Consider the following 22,747-nt stretch of genomic DNA (forward strand, 5'->3'; position numbering starts at 1 on the left):
TTGGAGTGTATAGCCTTGGTTCATTGGAGTCAACACATAACTAATGAGTAACTAAACAAAATAGAAGCTCATCTCGCTAATGTTGATTTCCACACGCTTGAAAGTTTTGATCATCAAACCGATGAGCACCAAATCCTCCTTTGTAAATGCCATCTAAAACCAATATCTTCTTTATTTTTGTAAAGCCACGAGTGAAACCAAAAAACATAAAAAAAAACAAAAAATTGGAATGTAAAATATCATTTTTTTTAATAACTTAACAAACGTTTTTTCACTCAGAGAAAAAATAAAATACTACTCCACTTAATCATATACATTTTATTAATGAATAGTCTTATTCCGTAAATAAAATTAAATACTATTCCTATTATGACATAACTTTTCTTCCAATAATTTAAAAATATAATTTTATTTTTCTGTCAATAATTTAAAAAATTAAGATTCGCTTACGACAATGCAATAATAAATTGATATTTCATTTTTAAAAAAATTGCCCTTTGGAGTTGTTGTTATAGTTACGTTGGCCTGTTGGAGACTGCGGGGGCCGGGTAATAGAAGGAGGGTCGCTTGAATCTTCCTGTCATGGATGTCTCTCCCCTTGTTTCAACAGCCATTACAATTCCAGCAAGTATTATATAATTATTCTTTGATGCCCAATGCATCCACCAGTCCAGAGAATTATTTCATTCATTCCATGGCTCCTCAGCTCTCTGCAATCACCTCTGCAAAAAATCCATCTTTTCTGACCCCCAAATACCGGTCATTCCCTAAACATCACCATGGAAGTCACGGAATTGTTGTTTACGCGAAGGTTTCAGTAGGGCAATCAAAGTTTTTAAAAATCAACTCCCACCTCGATGTGAAGGGCTCCTCCCCTTTTACTGAAGGGCATTCGGCACCGACATGGCTGCATAAATACTCCTCAGTTACTGGAGGCTCGCCATCGTCTTCATCATCCTCCAACGAACAAGTGTTTGTCGAAGAAGAAGAGCACGACATTGCTCTGCAGCTGCCACAACTACATGAAATGCTAAAATTGCTCAGAAATCAGCGCGATACGAAGAATTCTCAAAGGAAGAAGAGAAGTGTTTATCTGGTGGGAACTGGCCCCGGCGATCCAGAGCTGCTAACATTAAAGGCTTTCCGACTCATGCAAATTGCAGATCTTGTTTTGTATGATCGCCTGGTATCCACAAATATAATGGACATGGTTCAACCTGGAGCCAGGTTGCTGTATGTTGGAAAGACTGCTGGCTACCATAGTCGAACTCAGGTTTGTTCACTCGCCTTCTTTATAAAGCTAGTTCATAGGCTTAGGATGTCTTCTTTGATATTTGCAATCTGGCCTCTTTGTTCTACCCCATGGCTCTTTGGTATTGAAAAGTACGAGATTGAAAAATAGTCTCTTGGCTTTTTCAGAACTTTAGTGTTTTTTGGGGTCAACGAATATGATTGTGTTAATGCATTTTATTAGGATGAAATTCACCAACTCCTCCTTAATTTTGCTGAGGCTGGAGCAACTGTTGTCAGACTCAAAGGCGGCGACCCATTGGTAAGTTTTCCGGGTACAGAACTCATTGTATCTCATCTGCATAAGACACCGCAGTAGCACAGAGCACCTCTACATTATCGCATAACTAGTGCTATCAACTTAATATGACCTGCAGTTTGAAAGACTAAGGTTATTTTTACAACGTCTTAGGTTAATTCTCTGATAATGAAAAGTGAACATAAGAAATGCTGTTTAACTTATTCAAAAGAAAATTAACTGTACCTGAAACATAACTGGTCCAATGTGATAGAAGCGTAGTTTTTCCTGTGCGAAATTCTGAACTGATGGCATGTTCTTTGCGCAATTTGGCCAATATCTGAAAGGGTATGTCTAGTCTAATTAGGATACAAAGTATCTAGTCCCTTTTGACATCGGCTCCCAGTTGCAGTTCCATCTGACATGCTCTTCCCATCGATGTTTGCACTATTTTACGCATTTCATTTTCCTTATGCAGCAGTTCTTATATCTTTGCTTACCGTTGCTATATTAGATTTAGGAGATGCTACTCCTTAGTTGCATTGACCTACTATTTTGGTAATTTGTTGTACATAAATAAAATTATCTAATCCAATCTTATTGTTGTTGAGCTCTGTCGTTTCATATATTCAACGCAAACAAAACCTACCTTTATGCTTAGTGGCATATAGAAAAGTTGGGAGTATTTTGAGGGTATTCTAAGCACCTATCAAAGACTAACGGGAGCCTATCCCATTGTTTTGAGTAATCTAGTTTGAATGGATACATTGGGTCCTCCGTCCTTCATTGGTGTTTAGTGCAAATTGTCCTTATTTGCCTAAGTTAAACACCCCCATCCCATTAGTGTGCTGATCCTAGGTACAGACTCCAGTTATATGAATTCCATCGAGTGTTGTGAGTCTTGACATTGAACAAGGTGTCCCCACACAAAAGAGATTGAAAATCTGGGATACTGTCCTGAGGACAAGTGATTGGAACCGCTTTATCCAAGTGGGACTGCTCATACAGTTTGAGCTGAATAACATTGACAATGCAAGTTCCCAGAATGCAGGGATGTTCAGAATGTGGGGTACAGCTGCCCATTATGGTAGAAGCTTTGCCCAAATTTGCAGGAAATGACAGATTGGGAGGGGCACTATTATTTATTAGAAAATATATAAAACAAATAAAGAAACCTAGAAAAGAATAAATAGGGGAAATTTTGCATTTGTTGATACATAGTTTCTTAGTTTAAATATTCTAATTTTTGCCTACTGATAACTTGTATGCAGTCTAATGATTGAAAATCCTAAGCTGTTGCTACAGATTTATGTCAAGTTCCAACACAAATGATTTGTGAAATAATAGAAAATAAAAAAAGAAAGCAAAAAAAAAAGAAAAAATTGGGAAAAATTTCCATTTGTTGATAGTTTTTTGATTTAAATATTCCACCTACTGGAGACTTGTATGCAGTCTAATAATCGTAAATCCTTAATTGTTTCTATAAATTTATGTTAAGCCAAGTGATTTGTGAAATATATGAAGGCCTTTTCCATGCCTAACTGAAAAGCAAGGAATATAATTATTTCATCCCCAACTTCACTGTCTTTTGTTTTATAGCCAGCAATACAATTGTCCAAGAAAATTGAATTTTTTGTTGTTGAAGAGGTGGTTTCAGCCTTAGACTTTGAGGTTGACTGGTTAAAAGGAAATCCAGAGAATCATTTTAGGAACTCAACTTCTTGGCATTGAAATCCATAATCCTAAATGTCCGTTGCCATAAGGGATGTCATTGTTCAACATTGCCAAGAAATTGAAGCATGTGCAAGTTCATTGCTGGTTCTTGAATGTAGGTTCTAACCGTGTACAGTTAATTGCTGCAAACAGATTCTTAATAAAATAGAAAAAATGCAATGACGCTCAGACACATTAACACACAGATTTTACCTGGAAATTCAAACTGGGAAAACCAGAAATATTTTTCTGTGTATCCCTTCTGTACAGTATTACAATATAATATGTATATTCTGTCACATCTATAAACCACCAATCCATTTACCTTGGATTAAAATACAATTGTAGTTCCTTAACTGGAATTACAAATCCATGGGTTGAACGGTGAACCACCATGTGCTACCAAAACCACCAAAAGCAAAAACCATGTGCCGAAAACTGCCAAAAACGAACTCAAAAAACTGCCCAAAATATTTTTCAGGGGCGTTGCTAAAGTTTTTGGTTGAGCTTGGATATTAAAAAAATTCAGTTTATTTCATACTCTTTGTTAACATGCACTCCAATCAGCCAATCATATTAGAGTTGACATTGAAAACAACCATCTCCACTGCATTGGAAATGTACATCCCCATTGCCCTTGAATCCCCATAAATGCCAATTGTGACATGTCACATTTTTGGCTCAAGCCTGCCCAAAAGCAACAAAGGAGGACCAGGAGGAAGCACATGCCAAAGAACCTGTAGGATTCAAATGAGTTCACAAAGGGTGAGTTTGAAGGAACATGAAACAAATCAGGAATGCCCTAAGTCTCATTCACAAACAAGTGACTCACTCACATGCAACCATGTTTTTATAGGAAAAATATGATTTTTTTTTTCTTTGTTTTATTTCTAAATCGAGTTCACTTGGTGTTAGGGGTTTATTTAGGGATGAGTTGGGCAAGTTGGCAATTTTTTTTGGCACTTGGGATTTTCAGGCCCCTTGTGGCTGGGAAATTGTAGAAGTTACCTGTCCGTTGAGGCGCTTCCAGGCATTGCTTCATAGGAAAGGAGCTTCTGAGCACTCTTGACCATCAGAGCACTCTTGACCATCAGTACCCACTCTAAAAAAATGACGCATGAAAAGCTCCCAATAATATCCCCCATTCCCAAAGCCACTCCCACCAAATTTATAGTAAATTTTGCACCCACTGTGAAGATCACAGCAGTAGGGAAATGATGGGTACAGCGTACAGGTCCCCGACTCTACGTAGTGGTACAATACATCAAAGGTCTATAGTGTAGGGTCCATATTGAATTGCATTAAGCTTGTGATGTTGCTTGTTCTTTAACCTCTACTTCTGTGAATGAAGCCATACTTGGTCATAATGTTGAAAGAAGGATGAGCTTGATGTTGATTATGAAGTGCATTGAAGTTGGCTTGTGTTTGCTAGAGAATATTTTGCACTTTGGTGTGAAGCTAGGCCAAATTTTGCACAGAGGAGGAGGCTTTTCTTGTTCATTTGTTGGTTGGACATGTTTGGTGATGGAAGACCAATAAAAATTCTCATAAGGCCCCAAGAGTTGGATAACAAGCTTCAAATGGAGAATGCCTTGTGGAATTGTGTTGCTTGGTTATTTCTATGTTGAAGAATATGCAGACATGTGTCCCACCATTTTCTTTTAATATCCTGGTGGTGGATGTAGAGAGCATGGACTAAGGTGCGATTTACCACTTCATTTTACCATTGGTCTATGGAGAAACATAATTGACAACCAAGAAGCCATCATAATGATCACCATAATTGAAAACCAAGACGCCATCATAATGACCGCCCAAAATGACTAAGGAACCATGAGTTGCAATCATAATTAATAATGAGATGCAACTTAAAATGGCTCCGTACATGCTTGAAGAAAAGTTTTGTGGTGGTGGAATATCTATAGACTTAGTACATGGATTGAAGATTGCCATCTTGGTGAAGCATCTAACCACCACAAAGATGGAATCATGATGGCATTGAGTTTGACGTAAACCACTAATAAAGTCCATAGAAAGGGATGCTTATGGATGAGAAAGGCATTGGTAATTGTTGATACAACCCAAGATTTTGATTGGCATGCTTGGGTTGACTATAAAGAGAACACTGACAAATGATAACTTTCGCGTTGTTTTCACATGGAAGGCTAATGAAATTAACATTGTAGATGCTACAAAGTCTTGTGTGCCCAAAAATGGCCACCATGGGAGAAGGAATTAGTCTCTTGGAGTAGAAGATGGTGGGAAAATTTGTTGGGGCACAACTAATTCAACTTGTAGAGGAACTCATCCCATAAGTGCTAATCTAGGAAGAGCCCCTAATTAACCACTTCAAGTTGTTGTAGTGCAACTATATTTGAACCCAAATTAAGATCTTTGGAAGAAAGCTAATTCATTCCTCATAATTAGGGTATCATGGATCCAAAATGGTAAGTATTCAAGTAGGAGGGCGACTTAGAAGGTCAACCACTTTGTTAGTGGCACCTTAGACTTGATAACCAAATGAATGTTGGATATAAGAAGCCAATCTTCCTAAATTTTGGTTTGAGAATTCAAGTATTGGAGAGGTTGGTGATCAATGTGTAATATAACCTCGTTGTCCACGAGATAGTGTCTCTATTACTTCCTTGCTTGGAACAAGATGCAAAATTTCTCTATTACTTCCTTGCTTGGAACAAGATGCAAAATTTCATGTTACAAGTGCTATAATTCAACTTAGCTTGTGACAAAATCTCCAAATGATAGGCCGTTGGATGTCCACCTTACTTAAGTACCATGTGTATCAGTCTCAATCTCAAAAGGTTGTTGTAGATTTGAAAGAGTAAACATTGGAGTATTAGCTTTTGGGTTATTCTAAAAGTGTTTATACCGTATTTTGGAATTACTTCATGAGTGTTGGGGCACATGGTGCATGTTTAGGCTTTAGCCCACAGATGGTCTGAGATGGACTATTGCATGGGAGATGGTCTGTGATGGATTTGCATATGGAGACAATTTGCTCATTGCTTGCTTAACCTCATGTAGGTGCTTGCTTGGTATTCTTCCCTAATGCATTGGAATTCTCTTGCTTGCTAGGTGAACACCCTTGGTTGTGGACACATGTAGAGATACACTGGATTGGAGAACCTGCTTTAGGAGGAGGAGGAGTGTTGGGCATCTCAGGGGAGGCATAAAGCTATAGATGGCATGGGGTAGCTTGGATTCCTAGATGGAGGCTTGGAGTTAGCTTGAGGATGTATGCTCTATAACAATGTTCTTATAGGAGCAGTTGACCTAGTGGAGTACATGGCTTAAGGGAGTGATGGAGTCCATGTGGTCTTGGGATGGGGAGGTGTGGACACACCTTGACTAGCTACACTATCTTGGAGCTCATATTCTATATGACATCACGTTGGAGCATGACATTGTTGAAATTCTATGGCAAGTGCAACAAAATACAATTTTCTACCTGATAATTTCTTCCTAATGATTTTTCAAACAATATTTTTATGCCACTGCGATCATTCGATAATTATACTTAGAAAATCTCAACAGTAAATCCAATGAAAACAGTAAAGATCATAGGAAGACAACCATGCACAATAGACACAAAATTTTTCACTTAGGAAACCCAACCTTAGGAGAAAACCCAACAATATTTTCTAGGAGAAATTTGTCTTTTTCAGCGAGGTTACAAATCAGAAATTTGTTTAGAAAGCTGTGCCAAAATATAAGTGAAACTTGGTCAAATAGTTGCTGGTCAAACTAGTAAAAAGTCAAAATTCAATGTTGGCCAAACAATCAGCTTTGTGGTCCAACTTTGACTTGGTCAAATTCGACTTTGCAGTCAATTTGCCCTGTAGTCAAACTACGGTCAACTGCAGTTTGCGATCAATAGTCCACACGTGCGACCTAGTCAAATTTGCGGTCAAAACCCTATGGTCAACAATTGGCACGTGTGACCTTTGCTTTGGTCAAACTTGGTTGTACTTCGGTCAAACAATTCACACATGTGGCTATCAAAGCTGGTCAATAAACTTGGTCAACTCAACCGGTCAAACTCAATCTTCCTTCCTCACATGTGCAGCCAAAACAAGAGAGATAGAAAATGATGAAGATGAACCAAGACAACGGATTTCTCCTTTTGCTAAATTTCTCCTCTACAAGAAAAGATTCAATGAGCTTGTTATGATGATGATTTGCCTCTCACATGTTTGTCTATTTATATATAGCTCTAATGTTGAGTGGAGACACATATGGGGGCATCTCATCACATGAAATCGAAGTCACTGGAAATGTCCCTCCAAAATTGTAGAAACACCGTTTTGCGTTTCAAAAACAAAAAAAAGGTACGAAAGGGCACGGAAATGACACTTTTTTTGGAAACGCAGGATCTTATTTTTGAAATGTTTCAGTTTTTTTGGAAATGCAAGATCCTATTTCTGAAACATTTTAGTATTTTTGGAAATGTAGGATTTTATTTCTGAAACATTTCGGGCATTTTTAAGGGTTTTGGATCCATTTCCAGAGTTGCATGACTTGGATATGACGTTGAATACCATGTCTTATATGACTTTGTTTGATGAGGAGGCACCAATAACTGCATCTTCAAGTGGACATGGCAACAATGCTCCCACTCATGAAGAGGATCCAATTGTTGATGTGGTCTTAATCACATGGATGAAGACATATTTGATAATATGCAAATGTAATTTATGATGATGTTTTAAACTTTTGAACAATGAACATTGAATACCATAATATGTCATACGATAGTAGACTGCCAGTCATAGTTCATGTTGTAATTTGTACTATGTAGTGTGCTTTTAGCATTATTAATTTTGGTGATGATGTTGATGATTGAAATTGGAAACAAAAACTCGATGATATGTTGAATGTTATAATAATCATTAATGATGATTACAATATTTAAACTTTATGCTGAGTTCATGATGATGATTTGTTTATGTTGAATTCATGATGATGATTTGTTTATGTTGAATTCATGATGATGATTATGTATTTTTAAATATAGAATCTAGATTCTTAAAGATGAATGGTAAGATGAAATTTTTATTTTCACACACACACATACACACATGTATCTCTCTCTCTCTCTATATATATATGTTGTTTCCTTCTTGTATCATATCTTGATATTTTGAAAATTCGCCATATCCATTTCAAACCCTATTATATATATGTGTGTGTGTGTGTGCGTCGTTTCCTTGCCGTATCATATTTGGATTTTTTGGAAATTCGCCATATCCATTTCAAACCCCGTTTCCGTATCCGTTCTCGTATTCGTTTCAGTGCAACTTAGCATGAAACTCCGTCACTTATGGAGCCTACATGTCAACTCAACATTAGACTAGAAATGTTTACCCCACGGATGGGTGAAAAACCCCAATCAATAAACAATTCAAACCCACTCTTTGAAAAATAGATCACTCCATCACAGAGCACCATGTGAGCATCCTAGGCCAATCTCCCCTAGCCAAATCAGCATGGCCCAGCCAAATCAACATGGCTGTATGGGAGAAAGACTGCCCCTGGGCCATTCACCCCTAGCCAAATTAGCTTGGCCCAGCCAAATCAACATCGTTGTGTGGGCGAATGTATCATTCCCCCACTAGTCGAGTTAGCATGACCCCATGGGAGAATGTTTGGCCATGCTACAAAAACATCAACATACACATGTACCCTTGGAGTGGAGTGCTTCACTTGGGTAAGGTAGCTACACTATCTTGTAGCTCATATTATGTATGACATCACTTTGGAGCATGTCATGTGTACCCTTGTAGTGGAGTGCTTCACTAGTGTAAGCCTATATGAGCTTATTGTAGGTTGCTTGTAAGGGCCTGGATCTACATTGTATTCTTGGCCTTCCTTACCTCCCATTATCCATATATATAGAGGAAGGAAGTGTCTTTCTCATTCGTATCATTCACTCATATTTTCACTTTCGTGTAGAGATGTGATCTTGAGGTGTATGTATTAGTCTTCTCTTTCTCTCTTGGAGGCACCAGGGTTTCATGCTCTCAAAGCATCTTGAAGTCTAGTGTTAGGGTTAATCTCTTGGAGGTTTGAGATTGCGGTTTTTTGATAAAACCCTAGGGTAGAGAAGAAGATTTATTACCTTGGAGGACTTGTTAGATTGATTCTTACATGTTGAAGTTTCTTGGTTAAGCTAGGGTTTTTCTTTGTTTTCCCTAGCTAAGGTTTTGGAGAGCTTGTGGTGTGTACCAGCTGAGAGAGGACTATGATATGTGCATGAACTTCATTTTGAGCATATCATTGAAGTTTTTAGGTCTCCAAAACTTGCGCAATTTCCAAATTTAATTTTCAACCATATATGTTCATCATGGATTGTTATTTACAACTATATATGTCTTGATGATTTGATATAAGTAAAAGGACAATTCGTTGAATGATTTGACATTATCATTGAAGAATTTAAGGGCTATTTTGCTGCTTTTATAATTGTTTTATAAGTGAAATTTTTAGATCTATTTAATGTGTGATAAGTTGCCCTAGAGGGCTGAAAACTTATCTAAACAGTCTAGTATATTTTCTCCTTAGATTGTCTAGAAGATTGGGTTGTTAGAGAGTCAAACATTGTACAATTTCTGCTGCTGTATTATAATCTATCTTTTAACAATCCTAAGGTTGAAATTCATTGGGTTAAGATCTAGGAAACCTGTAGTCAAAGAGATGATATTTCTGTTTTACATTAAAAGCCATTTTGTGCTTGTTAGTGCAAAATCTAGCAGGCATGGTGCAAAGCCTCACTAAGTAGGTCCAAACCTTGGGGCAGCTAGAGATCGACTACCATTGTCACATCAACAACCTTTCTCTAGCTATTTAGTGGTGTTTGAACCACTAGGGAGGCTTCCCTATAAAGATCACCTAAGGATATTCAATAAGAATGGTTCAAGGTGATGGATGAGGTTTAAGGGTTGGGATAGGGTACCAACGGAGCCTAGAGGGCTAAGATAATCTTTACCACAATACAAGTACTTTGTCCCTAGACCACTTAAGCAGACTATAGGGCCATTATAAGTTAGGGTTTGATTGATTTTCAATAATAGGGCATGCAATATCATATAGCAGGTAGAAGAAAAAGTCTTATAATGATTAATCAAGAAAGGATCAAGACTCTCAATTAGATATTGAAGGCTTGGGGTTTGCAATTGAGTTTTTATGGTTGGAACATGCATAAATCAACAATACAATGATGTTGCCAACCCTAGAAATAGGGTTTCAACATGCAATTAATGCTAGATTTTGTTTTTTAACAATTATCTAATACGTTTCCTACTTGGGCAATAACACATCAAATGAAATTACTTTTTAGCAATATATCAAAGAAACCCTAACCTTAACTTTAGATATCTAGAATTTAAGAGAGAAGAGAGAGAAAATAGTAAAAGTAGAAGGTTTGATCACCACCACCTAGACTAGTGCCTTGATCTAAATGGGAAATGGAGTTACTTAGGGAAAATTCAATGAGGATGACCTTGTTGAAGAGGGTGAGAGGGCTAAAGCCTCTTATTATAAACCCTAACGACTTCCTTAATAGCGAGATTTTAAATTTAAGAGATGCACAACTAAGAGTTATCTTAAATGACGCAAGGAAAACAATTTTGCATGGCATAGAGTATCAAGATTTCTAAATAAATTTAGCAATTTTAACCATGGTACATGTAGAAACCCTAATTTACACAATATAACATGCAAAATATAGAAGATAAGTAATAAACTTACAAAATTTCCACAAGAATCTCTTCAATCAATCCCAAGAAACCAACCTCAAGCAAAATCCACCTCCAAGAGCAATTCGCACCATAGAACTACATTTTGTCCAAGTAGAAAAGAGGCAAAAGCTAATGTGCACTTCCAAAAGAGAGAGAAGTGTGATGATGAATGATGATAAAACATGAATAAGTCTTCCCTCTATTTATATGACCAAAACCAAGCCTTATTTCATTAATTTTACAAGAAAAACCCCTAAACAAGTTTACTTGGGCATTCAACTAGGTCAAAGGTCACAAGGCAACCTTAAAATAGCTCTAAAACATAACAAAATGTTGAAAAGAGCCCAAACACGTGGGAGAAAATGGTCTCCACCATGATGTCATCCTCCAAAATATGTAATAAGGCATCAAGGAACTGAGACAATGGTCGAAGAGGGCCCTCACTCCAAGAAAGTCCCAAAGTGCATGTGTACATCTCCAAATGGTGCCTTCTCCACTATGAAATCATTCAAGAGAAGCCCTACATCGCCCTTTTCAAGCATATGGGAGTGACATGGCACAAAGCGTTGGCATCAAAAAGGGATGTGATAGCCCTCCCAAGTCATCTTAGTGATTACCATCCTCATTTGGGCTTTGAAAAAGGTACCGTCCATCAAACAGGGTCAAGGCTAGCCCGGGGGCATCTTGGGTACATCTGGGCACATCATAAAAAAGTCTAATGCCCAAGCTATTAATCTCAATTGATTCAACATCTAGAGGTTCATCAAGGGGTGTAACATCATATGGAATTACCTCAAGGCCCAATGTTCATCTGTGGAAGGCCTTGGGGCCACAAAGTCATGTTTGCTCTCTGAAAGGGGGAAAGAACCCACTGGAAGATGCTGAAGAAGAATATAGCTATCCCTAAAGGGATCTCTACAGCATATGTGATATCCTAGGTTGCACAAAACGAGGAAACGGGTACCGATATGAGTTTTCAAAACGGGAACCAATACGAAACGTGACCTCCCCAAATTTTGGAAACGGGGAAACGCAAATATATATATTATAGGACATTTAAGAAATATGTGCAATCATAAAGCATATATGATACATTCTAATTTATTACATTATTATAAAATGGTCAATTGTCAATGCATAAACTATAAGTCTCTAAATTTACATCACATTTACTCATGAATGATCACATAATGAAAATAGAAATATCCAAAATCAGCCACGAGAAATTTCTAATTTCTTGTCTCATGCTTGATTGGGAGTCTCCTCCTACATAGTCGAACGAACTTAGTGCTCTTGATTAAATACAAGTTTCATACCCTAGTACCCTACATGCTCTTCATTATTGGGAGTCTCTCCTGCATAGAGGGCTTGGTTCTCTTGATTAAATACAAGTTCCATACCCTAGTACATGATAAAATCCAATGGAAACATTGCAATCCCCCCACTCCTAAAATCCTGAAAAACAGATAAGTCTGCTGGATTTTGAGTGAGATCTAAAATTCTACTTTCTCCATATGAAATCCAATGAGGGCGAAACCACTCTCAAACATCCTGAGTCATTTCATGGTAATGTTAAAAATTTAAGTAAAAGGATGAATCCTTTTACTTTAAGAATTTAACATTACCATGAACTGCATATCAACACTAGGGCAAAAGTTCACTTTTATAACTTTAGACAGGCATCTACAAGCAACTAGAAGTCACTAGGATAACCTAAAAATAAATTAGAAAACAAATTTAAAAAAAACACAAGTAAAAAGCTGAAACGTGAGTCGTACGGCCCTGAAATGCGTTTCAGGCCGTACTAGCCACGTTTCAGTTTCGTGAAACGTGGCAGTACGGCCTGAAACGCGTTTCAGGGCCGTACCACACGCGTTTTAGCGTTTCGTACTCGTTTCCGTACGGAAACGCCCCCTTGCCCTACGTTTCCTGCAACATAGGTGAGACCACTTGAATAAAACCTCTCAATATCAAGTGAGATCAACGTCATTAGGGACATAAAACCATTAGAGCATCATAGTGAAGCATATCTAGTGTTAAGGGCACTAGAATACTTCACACAACATTGACCTTCAAATGTCTAACTAGATCAAGATCTATATACAAGTTACCTCACTTATGTTAGGATGAATAGGTCAACAACCCTATTAGGTGTTCCTAGTCCCAAAGGGGACTGGCATGTCCTAGTTTAGCCCATCAATCCAGAGGTGTGTGTGATAATGATGGTTATGGAATGGGAGAGACTTCAAGGTAGGTGCTGCAGCCATGAGACTAGCTAATGGGGTTCCAACATTATGAGTGTAATGATGTAAGGAGGAAGCAATCGTGGTGGCATGAATTACCCCTTTCCTTGGCTTGCTTTTTTCGCCCCTTTGGTGCGCCTATTTCTTTAATGTTTCCCTATATTTAGTGCATAGCTCAGGAGCCCAAACTTGCTTTATGTTTTTCTAGCACCCCTTTAAGATGTAGTAGTTTCTCACTCATCGAGTTTAGGACATTCAAGAGTTCCTTTATTTGAGATGAAGCATTGAATGCTTTAAGGAACTGGGTGATGGCTAATAAGGGGGGTAGAGCCCTTGCTAGGCTTTTGTCCACACTTTCAATATTGTCTCAACCATTTTTTGCATTTACATTTTCTTTCATTGTGGTTCTATATAGTTTTAACTCTCTTTCAGCTGCATCAACCTTTGGGGCCAAGTTTTTGTGCCTTGACTCTAGGATGTGGATGCATACCATCCCGAAGAATGGATATGGATAATCAAGAGAAATGGAAAGTATGGATTACTTTGGACATGCTATATCAATCAATGTCTCCCTAGTAATGCCCTTATTAAACTCTAAGGCTTCAGAGGAGGTCCCACTAGACTAGAGTCAAAGGCTAACCTTCTAAGTGAAGTGTGGGTTCGAGTTCGGGTTCGACAATGATTAGGTTTGGTTTGAGTTCGAATTTTTTGATGAGGTTCACCATTAGGTTCGTTTATATCTATATATCTATATATATATATATATATATATATATATATCGTCTATATATCTATATATATATATATATAAGAAATCAACACCATTAAACATCAAAAAAGCTATCTTGGACATGGAAACTAAGAAATCAACACCATTAAACATCAAAAATGCTATCTTGGACATGGAAATTGCAAGGATAAATTACAGGCTTGAGCTGTGACATGAAGTTATGAGTTTTGATCTATGGGCTCGGTCATTGGCTACGAGGTTCGATGATGTTTGCCAAACCTCAAAATTTTTTAAGGTTCGCCAAAATTCGAACCTCAAGGTTAAAGTTAGATGAACCTTGTTACATAGGTTTGCCTTGTGATCCATATCGATATGCTCATAATATTAAATGAAAGAACATGATTGCAAAAATGGTTAGAGTACCTGTCGAGAGATGAATCACCTTCCTTCAAGAAGAAATGCTAGATGGGAGAGAGATCTAACTGGAGTAATAGGTGGAGAACTTTGGCATAATGTTATGTGCTGACGTTCATAGGGCTACTAATTGGCTAGTTGTCAAATGAGGAGGAAATTTTCTCCCATGGGTTACCCACCAGTGCTGACCTTCATAGGTGTTGAAAATTGATGGCTATGGGATGAATTTCCTTGAATAGAATTTTGTTTTTGGCCTTTCTAAAGTGACTTTCTAAAAATAGAAAGTCATGTCTATCTTTGCAACCATGACTTCCAAAAATAGTAAATCACCTTCCATCAATTCGTAATCATATATATATGATGGACATTCACTTAACTTGTCCTTAATCAATCATGATTCTCAATTGTTTATTTTTTAACTTAATGATCAATATTATTATTATTACTATTATTCTCTTTATGATATTATTACATTATTATTAAAAAGAAATTCAAGTCTCTCAATCATTAGACTCAATCATGTAATATGTAACTCCCCTCAATTAATGCATATGTTACTCTCTCTCTCTTAATGGATTCATTCCTCTCTCTCTTTAATGCTCTTACGCACCTCTTACACTCTCTTACACACTTTAATGACTCATCATAAAAATATTCCTCTTACACCTCTTTAATGCATAAGTTACACTTCTCTCCTAAATGCATAAGTTACACTCCTCTCCTTTATGGCATAAGTTACACTCCTATTTTGGCATATGTAACTCCTCCTCAAGGCATAGGAGTTACTCCCTCATTAATTCGACCTCCTCACTCTTCCTATATATTTGTGCTTCTCATCCTTTCTTAACACACTTACTTGTGCTTGTGAAAGGAGAATTCGAACTTGAGAAAGTGAGAGTTGGAGAGTCTAAAGGAAGATTGGGAGAGAGAGAAAGAGAGTCTTGAAGAGCAAGAACAGATCTTGGTGAACCAAAGTGATTTAGTGTTTGCATCAACTACTGCTATCAAAGATCTTCAGATTTGGGTGAACTTTTTCATTCTCTCATTGTACTTTGTATCTCTGCTGAACAATTGCTTTCTAATAGAAGAAGAGTCTGGTTGGGTTTTCCCCATGTGGGTTTTGCCCTGGTCATTGGCCTAACTTCTCTGTGTCTTATTGAGTTCTTGGCTATCTTCCATTGTGCATATGGTTTATATGGTTTATGTTCTATCTACAATTGCTTAACTTATTTTGCAGCATAAAGAAGTTATGGATTTAAGTGATTGTAACAACATAGAAAATCAAAATTTCAACAATAGGGCTGCTAATTGTGTAGTTGTCAAATGATGATAAAATTTTCTTCCATGGGTTACCCACTTTTGGTGGGTAACAATGATAAAATTTCTACATAGAGTATGAACATCTTTCAATTTGCTAAAGCTTTATTAACTATGGGACCCCAAGTGAGAGTTTGTTGATTTTGAAGTTGATGAAGAGGTGGGTGATATGAGAGTAACCATGATGTTGGAAGGAGTGGGCCATTCCTTTGTTGTTTTTCCACAATACTGGGGTCTAGGTTAGAATCTTACAATCATTGACGCTACCAATCCAAGTATCACAACAAACTACTTTGCACAACACAACAATAAATAGCAGTAAATCAACACGTGCCCAAATATAGACAACTTTTTGTTGAAATATGTAACTAGGTTCGATCTTCTTAATGACATATGTAATCATGATTTCATATATTTGATGTAATGAGAAAAATAAATTTATCGTTGTTATTCTTGAGGCATGGGTTTCATGCTCAAGGAAATTTATTTTATAGGTCAAGCTCCCATTGAGAGCTTCTAGGGCTTGTCATTAAGTTTACAAGTCATAAGAGTCATTGTCATGTATGAATGACCCTTCTTGGGCATGTTACATATTGTAAAGAAAATTATTTAAGTCAAATAAAGTCAAAGGACCCTCCAAGACCAAGTCAAGATGCAAGCAACAAGTCAGCCTTCCAAATAGTGACAAGTCGGCCTAGAGACAGTGACAAGTCAGCCTATTTTGAAGTGACTAGAAGCCTGTATATAAGACTAGTCAACCACATTTGGGAGCATCAATCACACACAAGAAACTTGATCTAAAAGTACAAAAGACGGTGAAGAAAAGAGGAGACAGAACAAAGAAGAAGAAGCATACTTTAAGGTCTATTTTTGGGTAAAAAGTCTCACACGTGCGCGCTGAAGCTAGGTCATCCACTACAGAATATAGACCGAATTCAGTCATACCTAAGAGCCTAAAATTTAGTGCCAAAGTAGTCTAATTTGAAGGCTGAAGTCTCGAAGAGGAGGAGTCTAGTCAAGAGAAGGAGAAGAAGGGCTAAAAGTTGCCCTAATCACTTCACACATGCAAAAGTTGCAGGAAGCTATAGGAGACCGAGAATTGCAGGAAGAGAAGTAGACTAGTGTTGCATGACCGAAGTAGAAGTTGCAACAATTCTAATTCAAGGTTGATTTTGTTTGACTTGACAAGAAAAAGGCAAGGTTTGACTTGGTCTTGGAGGAGTCTTGGTCAAGGGTCTAGGTCTTGGAATTCATCAATTGAAGATTCTATAAGAAGAGAAGGATTCTTGTGGGTTTTCCTCTCAATTGGAGAGGTTTTGGCCCTGGATGAGCGCCTGTATCTTGTGCGCTTTGTCTTGTTGTTCTTTATGTTTTGGTAGTTGTTTGATGATAAGCCACAATAATAATCAAGTTGAAGAAGAATCTAATTAAGAGAAGTAAAAAGGCATCACAACAATTATCAAAGTAAGAGAAATCACCTAACTTGTTGCCCCTAGATTTCTCAACATTGTATCGGAGCTAAGGTGACTAGACAAGGAAAAGAAGCTTAAACAAGGACACTCAAGGGCTGAAGCACTAGAAGATCATCAATCATTAAGAAGGACCTCTCATCTCAAAGGCACTACAAGGACGAGGATTACATCATCATCTTGAAGAAGAAAGACGCTAAAGAAGACCTCAAGACCCTAGTTTGTTCAAAGAAGGACTCTACACTTGAAGCATTCTTGGGAACCTTGCACAATCATCACCTCAAGAAAAAGAAGACCTCAAAGACTCTACCTCTACTCAAAGGACAACAAATTGAAGCATCTAGAAGTCCTTACGTCCAAGGAAAGTAGGTAGAAGCATTGTCATCATCATCAAGGAATCAAACTGATTTCCCTCTCCTTGAAGGATCACTTTTGAAGGAAGACATCTTCATCAAGGAGACATCTTCTATTATCGTCATCATCATCAAAATCAAGAAGGCATCAAGTTGAAGATATTGTCATCAAAGATTATCTTCACAAGTAAGTATCTTTATGTCCACATCTGAATCTATCAAAATGACTCCTTTTTGCAAGGAAAACAACAAATTGGTTGGGTCATCAAACTTTCTTGCATGGAAGAAGAGGACAAATTTGATCCTCATAGAAAAATAAGTCGTTGAACATGTTAAGGGATCAATCACTAAGCCTCCAAAGGAAGAAGCTCAAGCTCTAGCAAAGTATATGAAAGGGGAAGTAAGGGCTCAAAGGATCCTTATAGAATCCATCAAATATCCCCTCATACCCTATGTATCAAAGTTGGAGACATCAAAAGAAATATACAATAAGCTAGTAGAATTATTCTCCGTAAGTACTGCTGGAGAAGTGATATCATTAAAACAAGAACTCTACAAGATGAAGATATCAAAGGAAGATGGAATAGCCTCATACTTTATGAGGGTATTAGAAATAAGAGACCAACTACAAGAGTTGGGAGAAATAATGTCCGATAAAGAAATGACCACCATAGTGCTCAATGCACTACCAGAGGAATGGGGAAATTTTACATCAAGCATCTATGGAAAGAAAGAAGCTACCCCATTTAATGAACTTTGCCCATTATGTAAGATTGAAGAAACCAGGTTGAAGGCAAAAAGCGAGGTAGGATCAAACGAGCAAGCTCAAGCATTTGCTGCCATGGCTAAGAAGAAAGGAAAATTTGGAAGGTTTGGTCCTTAGAAAAAGAATAAGAAGGATAGGTCGAAAATCCAATGATACGACTGTCATGAATATGGGCACTACAAAAGAAATTGTCCTAAACTCAAGAAGGACAACAACAAAAGAGGAAGGGAAGATGCCCATATCACCGAAGAAGTGGAAGAAGTTGAAAAAAAGAAATCAAAGGTGGAAGTAAAAGATCTTTACTATGATTAAGATAATCTCCTCCACAAAGCTCTTTTCAGTTTTGTAAATAATAGCTATCATGGTAGGAAGCATTGTAAGTATGATAGGATGCATCATATGAGGAAATGAAATCATGGGGGAAGCATACGATTGAAGCAAGAGCTCATTATAGAAGCTTGAAAAGGATAACTGAAGTAGAAGTCTACACGGATGTAGTAATCATCACCTAAAGGAAGTGGCTCATGGTAACCTCATTGAAAGCATATATAGTGCATATAATTGAAAGAAAGTCATCTAGCATGATAGAGGAAATTCATCATACATCATAAGAAAGTAGCTTTTGCCAACTGAGGATAATCTAGATCCTCTGTTGAAATCTTCATTAGAAGGTTCACCTCCACTTGGAAGAAGCGTCTCGCTGATCATTCCACCTTGTGTGGGATACATTGTTTAGAAGGATGATGGTATGGTGACAAAGGAGTGCAGCAGGACAAGTTGATTGAAGTACTCTCAATCAAGGAAAGGAAGCTTCCGAAGGAAGTCTAGATGACCAAAAAGAGAAAAGAGGTATGTATATATTTGATAGATTAAGTCATGTCATCATATAGTTGCAAATAGCATGAGAAAATGCTCTATCTCATGAGCATGATCAAAGAAAAGGGATCTCTTTCTTTGGAAAGATGCATGAAGGCATGATTCACATATTGATAAGATGAAATCAACATAATATGTCCTCATATGGAATATGAGGTGGTTGACAAAGATGAAGGAACTATGAGTTCCTGGGAAACAATGTGTGAAGAAAGAAAGAAGAGACTGTGAAAGATGCAACTACGTTCACAGGAAGTCAACATTCGATGACTAGAAGAATTGATCATGACATCTCCATAGAGAAGAAGACCGTGATAAGGTCTGTAAAGAAAGGAAAACCTTGACATATGAAGTCTTGGAGAGGTGCTTATGAATGTGTAGGATGTTGCAAGAAAGCAAGATGTCATGATGAAAGGCCATCACAAAAGGTAACTTTGATTTGATGTTTATTTTTGATTATTGAACAACATTTGAATGGGCTGGTACAGGGCTACTGAAAAGAGAGTTGTAGATGTCGCCTACAACTAGCACTCATGTGGTTGGATGAAAGATCCTGGAGGAAACATGACTTGAAAGAGGTCGTTGTATGAGGAAAAATCTAGATGGGGACTAGAGGATCACTTTCCGACAGAGAGAAGGATGACATGACCAATGTGGCTCGTAAAAGAAAGTGATGGATGGTCGATGCCCTACAAAAGATGGAGGGTCCATAGTGTTGAAGATGAACTTCATGACATCGAAACAAGGAGCCCCAACAAGTAGCTAATAGTCCCATGATATCCACCTAAAGCAGAAAGCTATTGGAAGCAAGTCCTTGGTTAAGAGGAAGCTTGGAGAAGTCCCTGGATAAGAGGGAGCTTGGGTACATTCCTTTTAGAGGAATAGGTACATTCCTTTATAGGAATGGGTATATCCTCCCTAATTGAGAGGGAGAGAAAGACACATCATTCTTGTCCTCACTTTGCAAAGAAAGAATGGAGGATTGGGTAAGCATCTGGCATTCGATACTCTTTGAGGATTATGTAGGGCATCCAAGATAGGAGTAGTCATAAAGGACTGATATTCTTTGAGGATTGGGAATCCAAGATAAGAATAGTCTCGGAAGGACATACTTTGTGAAAACCCGGGTGGGGTATGTGCCTTGAGAGACAATGATGATGGTGTCTATAAGTCATTGGTTTCGCCAACATTGTGCTATGATCTTGTGGAGAGATGGAGCTATTAGTCAAGGCCTTGCTACGTGATAATGCTGGTTGATATGATGCTAAATAGACGGGTTACCAATCCAACTCTTCTTATGAGAATTCTTCAGATTGAGAATATCCAAGTACCTTGTATGGATTATGAATACCTCCCTAGTTAAGAGGGAGTGTTGAAATATGTAACTAGGTTCGGTCTTCATAAGGACATATGTAATCATGATTTCATATATTTGATGTAATGAGAAAAATAAATTTATCATTGTTATTCTTGAGGCATGGGTTTCATCTCAAGGAAATTTATTCTATAGGTCAAGCTCCCACTGAGAGCTTCTAGGGCTTGTCATTAAGTTTACAAGTCATAAGAGTCATTATCATGTATGAATGACCCTTCTTGGGCATGTTACATATTGTAAGGAAAATTATTTAAGTCAAATAGAGTCAAAGGACCCTCCAAGACCAAGTCAAGATGCAAGCAACAAGTCGGCCTTCCAAATAGTGTCAAGTCGGACTAGGGACAGTGAGAAGTCAACCTATTTTGAAGTGACTAGAATCCTATATATAAGACTAGTCGACCACCTTAGGGAGCATCAATCACACACAAGAAACATGATCTAGAAGCACAAAAGACAACGAAGAAGAAGAAGAAGCACACTTTAAGGTCTGTTTTTGGGTAAAAAGTCTCACATGTGCAGGCTAAAGCTAGGGCATCCACTTCAGAATATAGACCGAATCTCAGTCATACTAAGAGTCTAAAATTTAGTGCCAAAGTAGTATAATTTGAAGGCTGAAGTCTTGAAGAGAAGGAGTCTAGTCAAGCGAAGGAGAAGAAGGGCTAAAAGTTGCCCTAATCACTTCACACGTGCAAAAGTTGCAGGAAGTTACAGGAGGCTGAGAATTGCAGGAAGAGAAGCAGACTAGTTTTGCAGGACCAAAGTACAAGTTGCAACAATTCTAAGTCAAGGTTAACTTTGTTTGACCTGACAAGAAAAGGGCAAAGTTTGACTTGGTCTTGGAGGAGTCTTGGTCAAGGGTCTATAAGAAGAGAAGAATTCTTGTGGGTTTTCCTCTCAATTGGAAAGGTTTTTTTTGTGGCTAATCACCTATATATTGTGTCCTTTGTCTTATTATTCTTTATGGTTTGGTTGCTGTTTGATGATAATAACACAATAATAATCAAGTTGAAGAAGAATCTAATTGAGAGAAGTAAAAAGACATCACAAACAATTATCAAAGTAAGAGAAATCACCTAACTTGTTGCCCTAGATTTCTCTACACTTTTTACAAAGCCCAACTTCGTTATATTAACAAACTGTAATACAACTGTCTAGGGCTCCCGTGCCAGGGATAATGGCCCTCATACATCCACTGGTACAAGACTACAACTTGGACTTGGTGTCAACAACTATGACAATCAAACTGCCCGAACAAGATACACTGATCGTTTCGCTGATGTAGCGCTCTCTCTCAGCTCCTCTTGGTCGTGACTCGTACCCTGAACACACTTGCCTGGTTCTTCGACTCCCGATTTGAAACAACCCCAATGTTGGGTGTGTGTTATGTTCTTTCCATGACTAGCCCCATGCGTGAAGCTAGGGGTTTAGAGGGGGGGTGGTAGATCCCCTGCATTGGGTCCAGGGTAGTGCCCCGAGATTTTTTTTTTTGGACCCTATATTAGGTGGGCGGACCTACCTATGGTTTTGTGCATCGATTTCACACATGGTTTTGGGCATGATGGTTTTCTGCCCATGGTATTTTGTAGATCCGGTCAAGGGAACTACGATTATGTTCTAATCCAGGGTTAATGGATTAGGGTTTATGAATGCTTCGACATGTATATATATATATTTATTGTAACTTTGAAAGGAATATTATGAAAAATCAATCTAGTAGTCCCGGTTTTGGGATCCGGGGAAAACTCTGTGTATATCTGTTTTATGTTTTATGCTCTCGCCATTGTTTATTTGTTGTTTTTAAGAATTCGTTTGTAGGTAATTTCTGTACAGGGTTAAAACCTACATTTGGTATCAGAGCTGTTTCGGCTTCAAGGGGACGCCTTTGCTGCTGAGAGGTTTTCTTGGGGTTGTGGTAGACCCCGTTTAGTGGGAAATCTGCGGGATTAATTCTTGTGGTGAAAGATGGCGAGCGGTGGAAAGATATAGATCGAGAAATTTAATGGTCAGAGTTTTGAGTTGTGGAAACTCAAGATGGAGGATCTATTGGTGGATAAAGATCAATGGATCGCGATAGATCCGGGTACTAAACCAACGACAATGTCCGATGAAGACTGGAACAAGTTGGATCAGAAAGCAAAGAGCACAATATGGTTGTGTATCTTAGATTCAGTATTGTTGAATGTATTAGGGGAAGCTTCGGTGAAGGCTTTGT

The 22,747-nt window shown here is 37.9% G+C and overlaps 1 protein-coding gene across 1 annotated transcript in view; it reads left to right on the plus strand.

The window, feature by feature from the left end:
* The first annotated feature begins 498 nt into the window (after positions 1–498).
* The window catches only part of LOC149169898 (S-adenosyl-L-methionine-dependent uroporphyrinogen III methyltransferase, chloroplastic-like), a 49,069-nt gene continuing 26,820 nt past the window's right edge, over positions 499–22,747 (plus strand). The window contains exons 1-2 of the mRNA XM_089428851.1: positions 499–1,273; positions 1,475–1,552. Coding sequence (XP_089284977.1) covers positions 587–1,273; positions 1,475–1,552 — 765 coding nt within the window. The 5' untranslated portion in view covers positions 499–586. The remainder of the gene's footprint in view (positions 1,274–1,474; positions 1,553–22,747) is intronic.

Source organism: Pinus tabuliformis, chromosome 4_2, assembly GCF_031772625.1.
Source record: "Pinus tabuliformis cultivar Carrire ecotype Pingquan chromosome 4_2, CPIR1, whole genome shotgun sequence".
NCBI lineage: Eukaryota > Viridiplantae > Streptophyta > Pinopsida > Pinales > Pinaceae > Pinus > Pinus tabuliformis.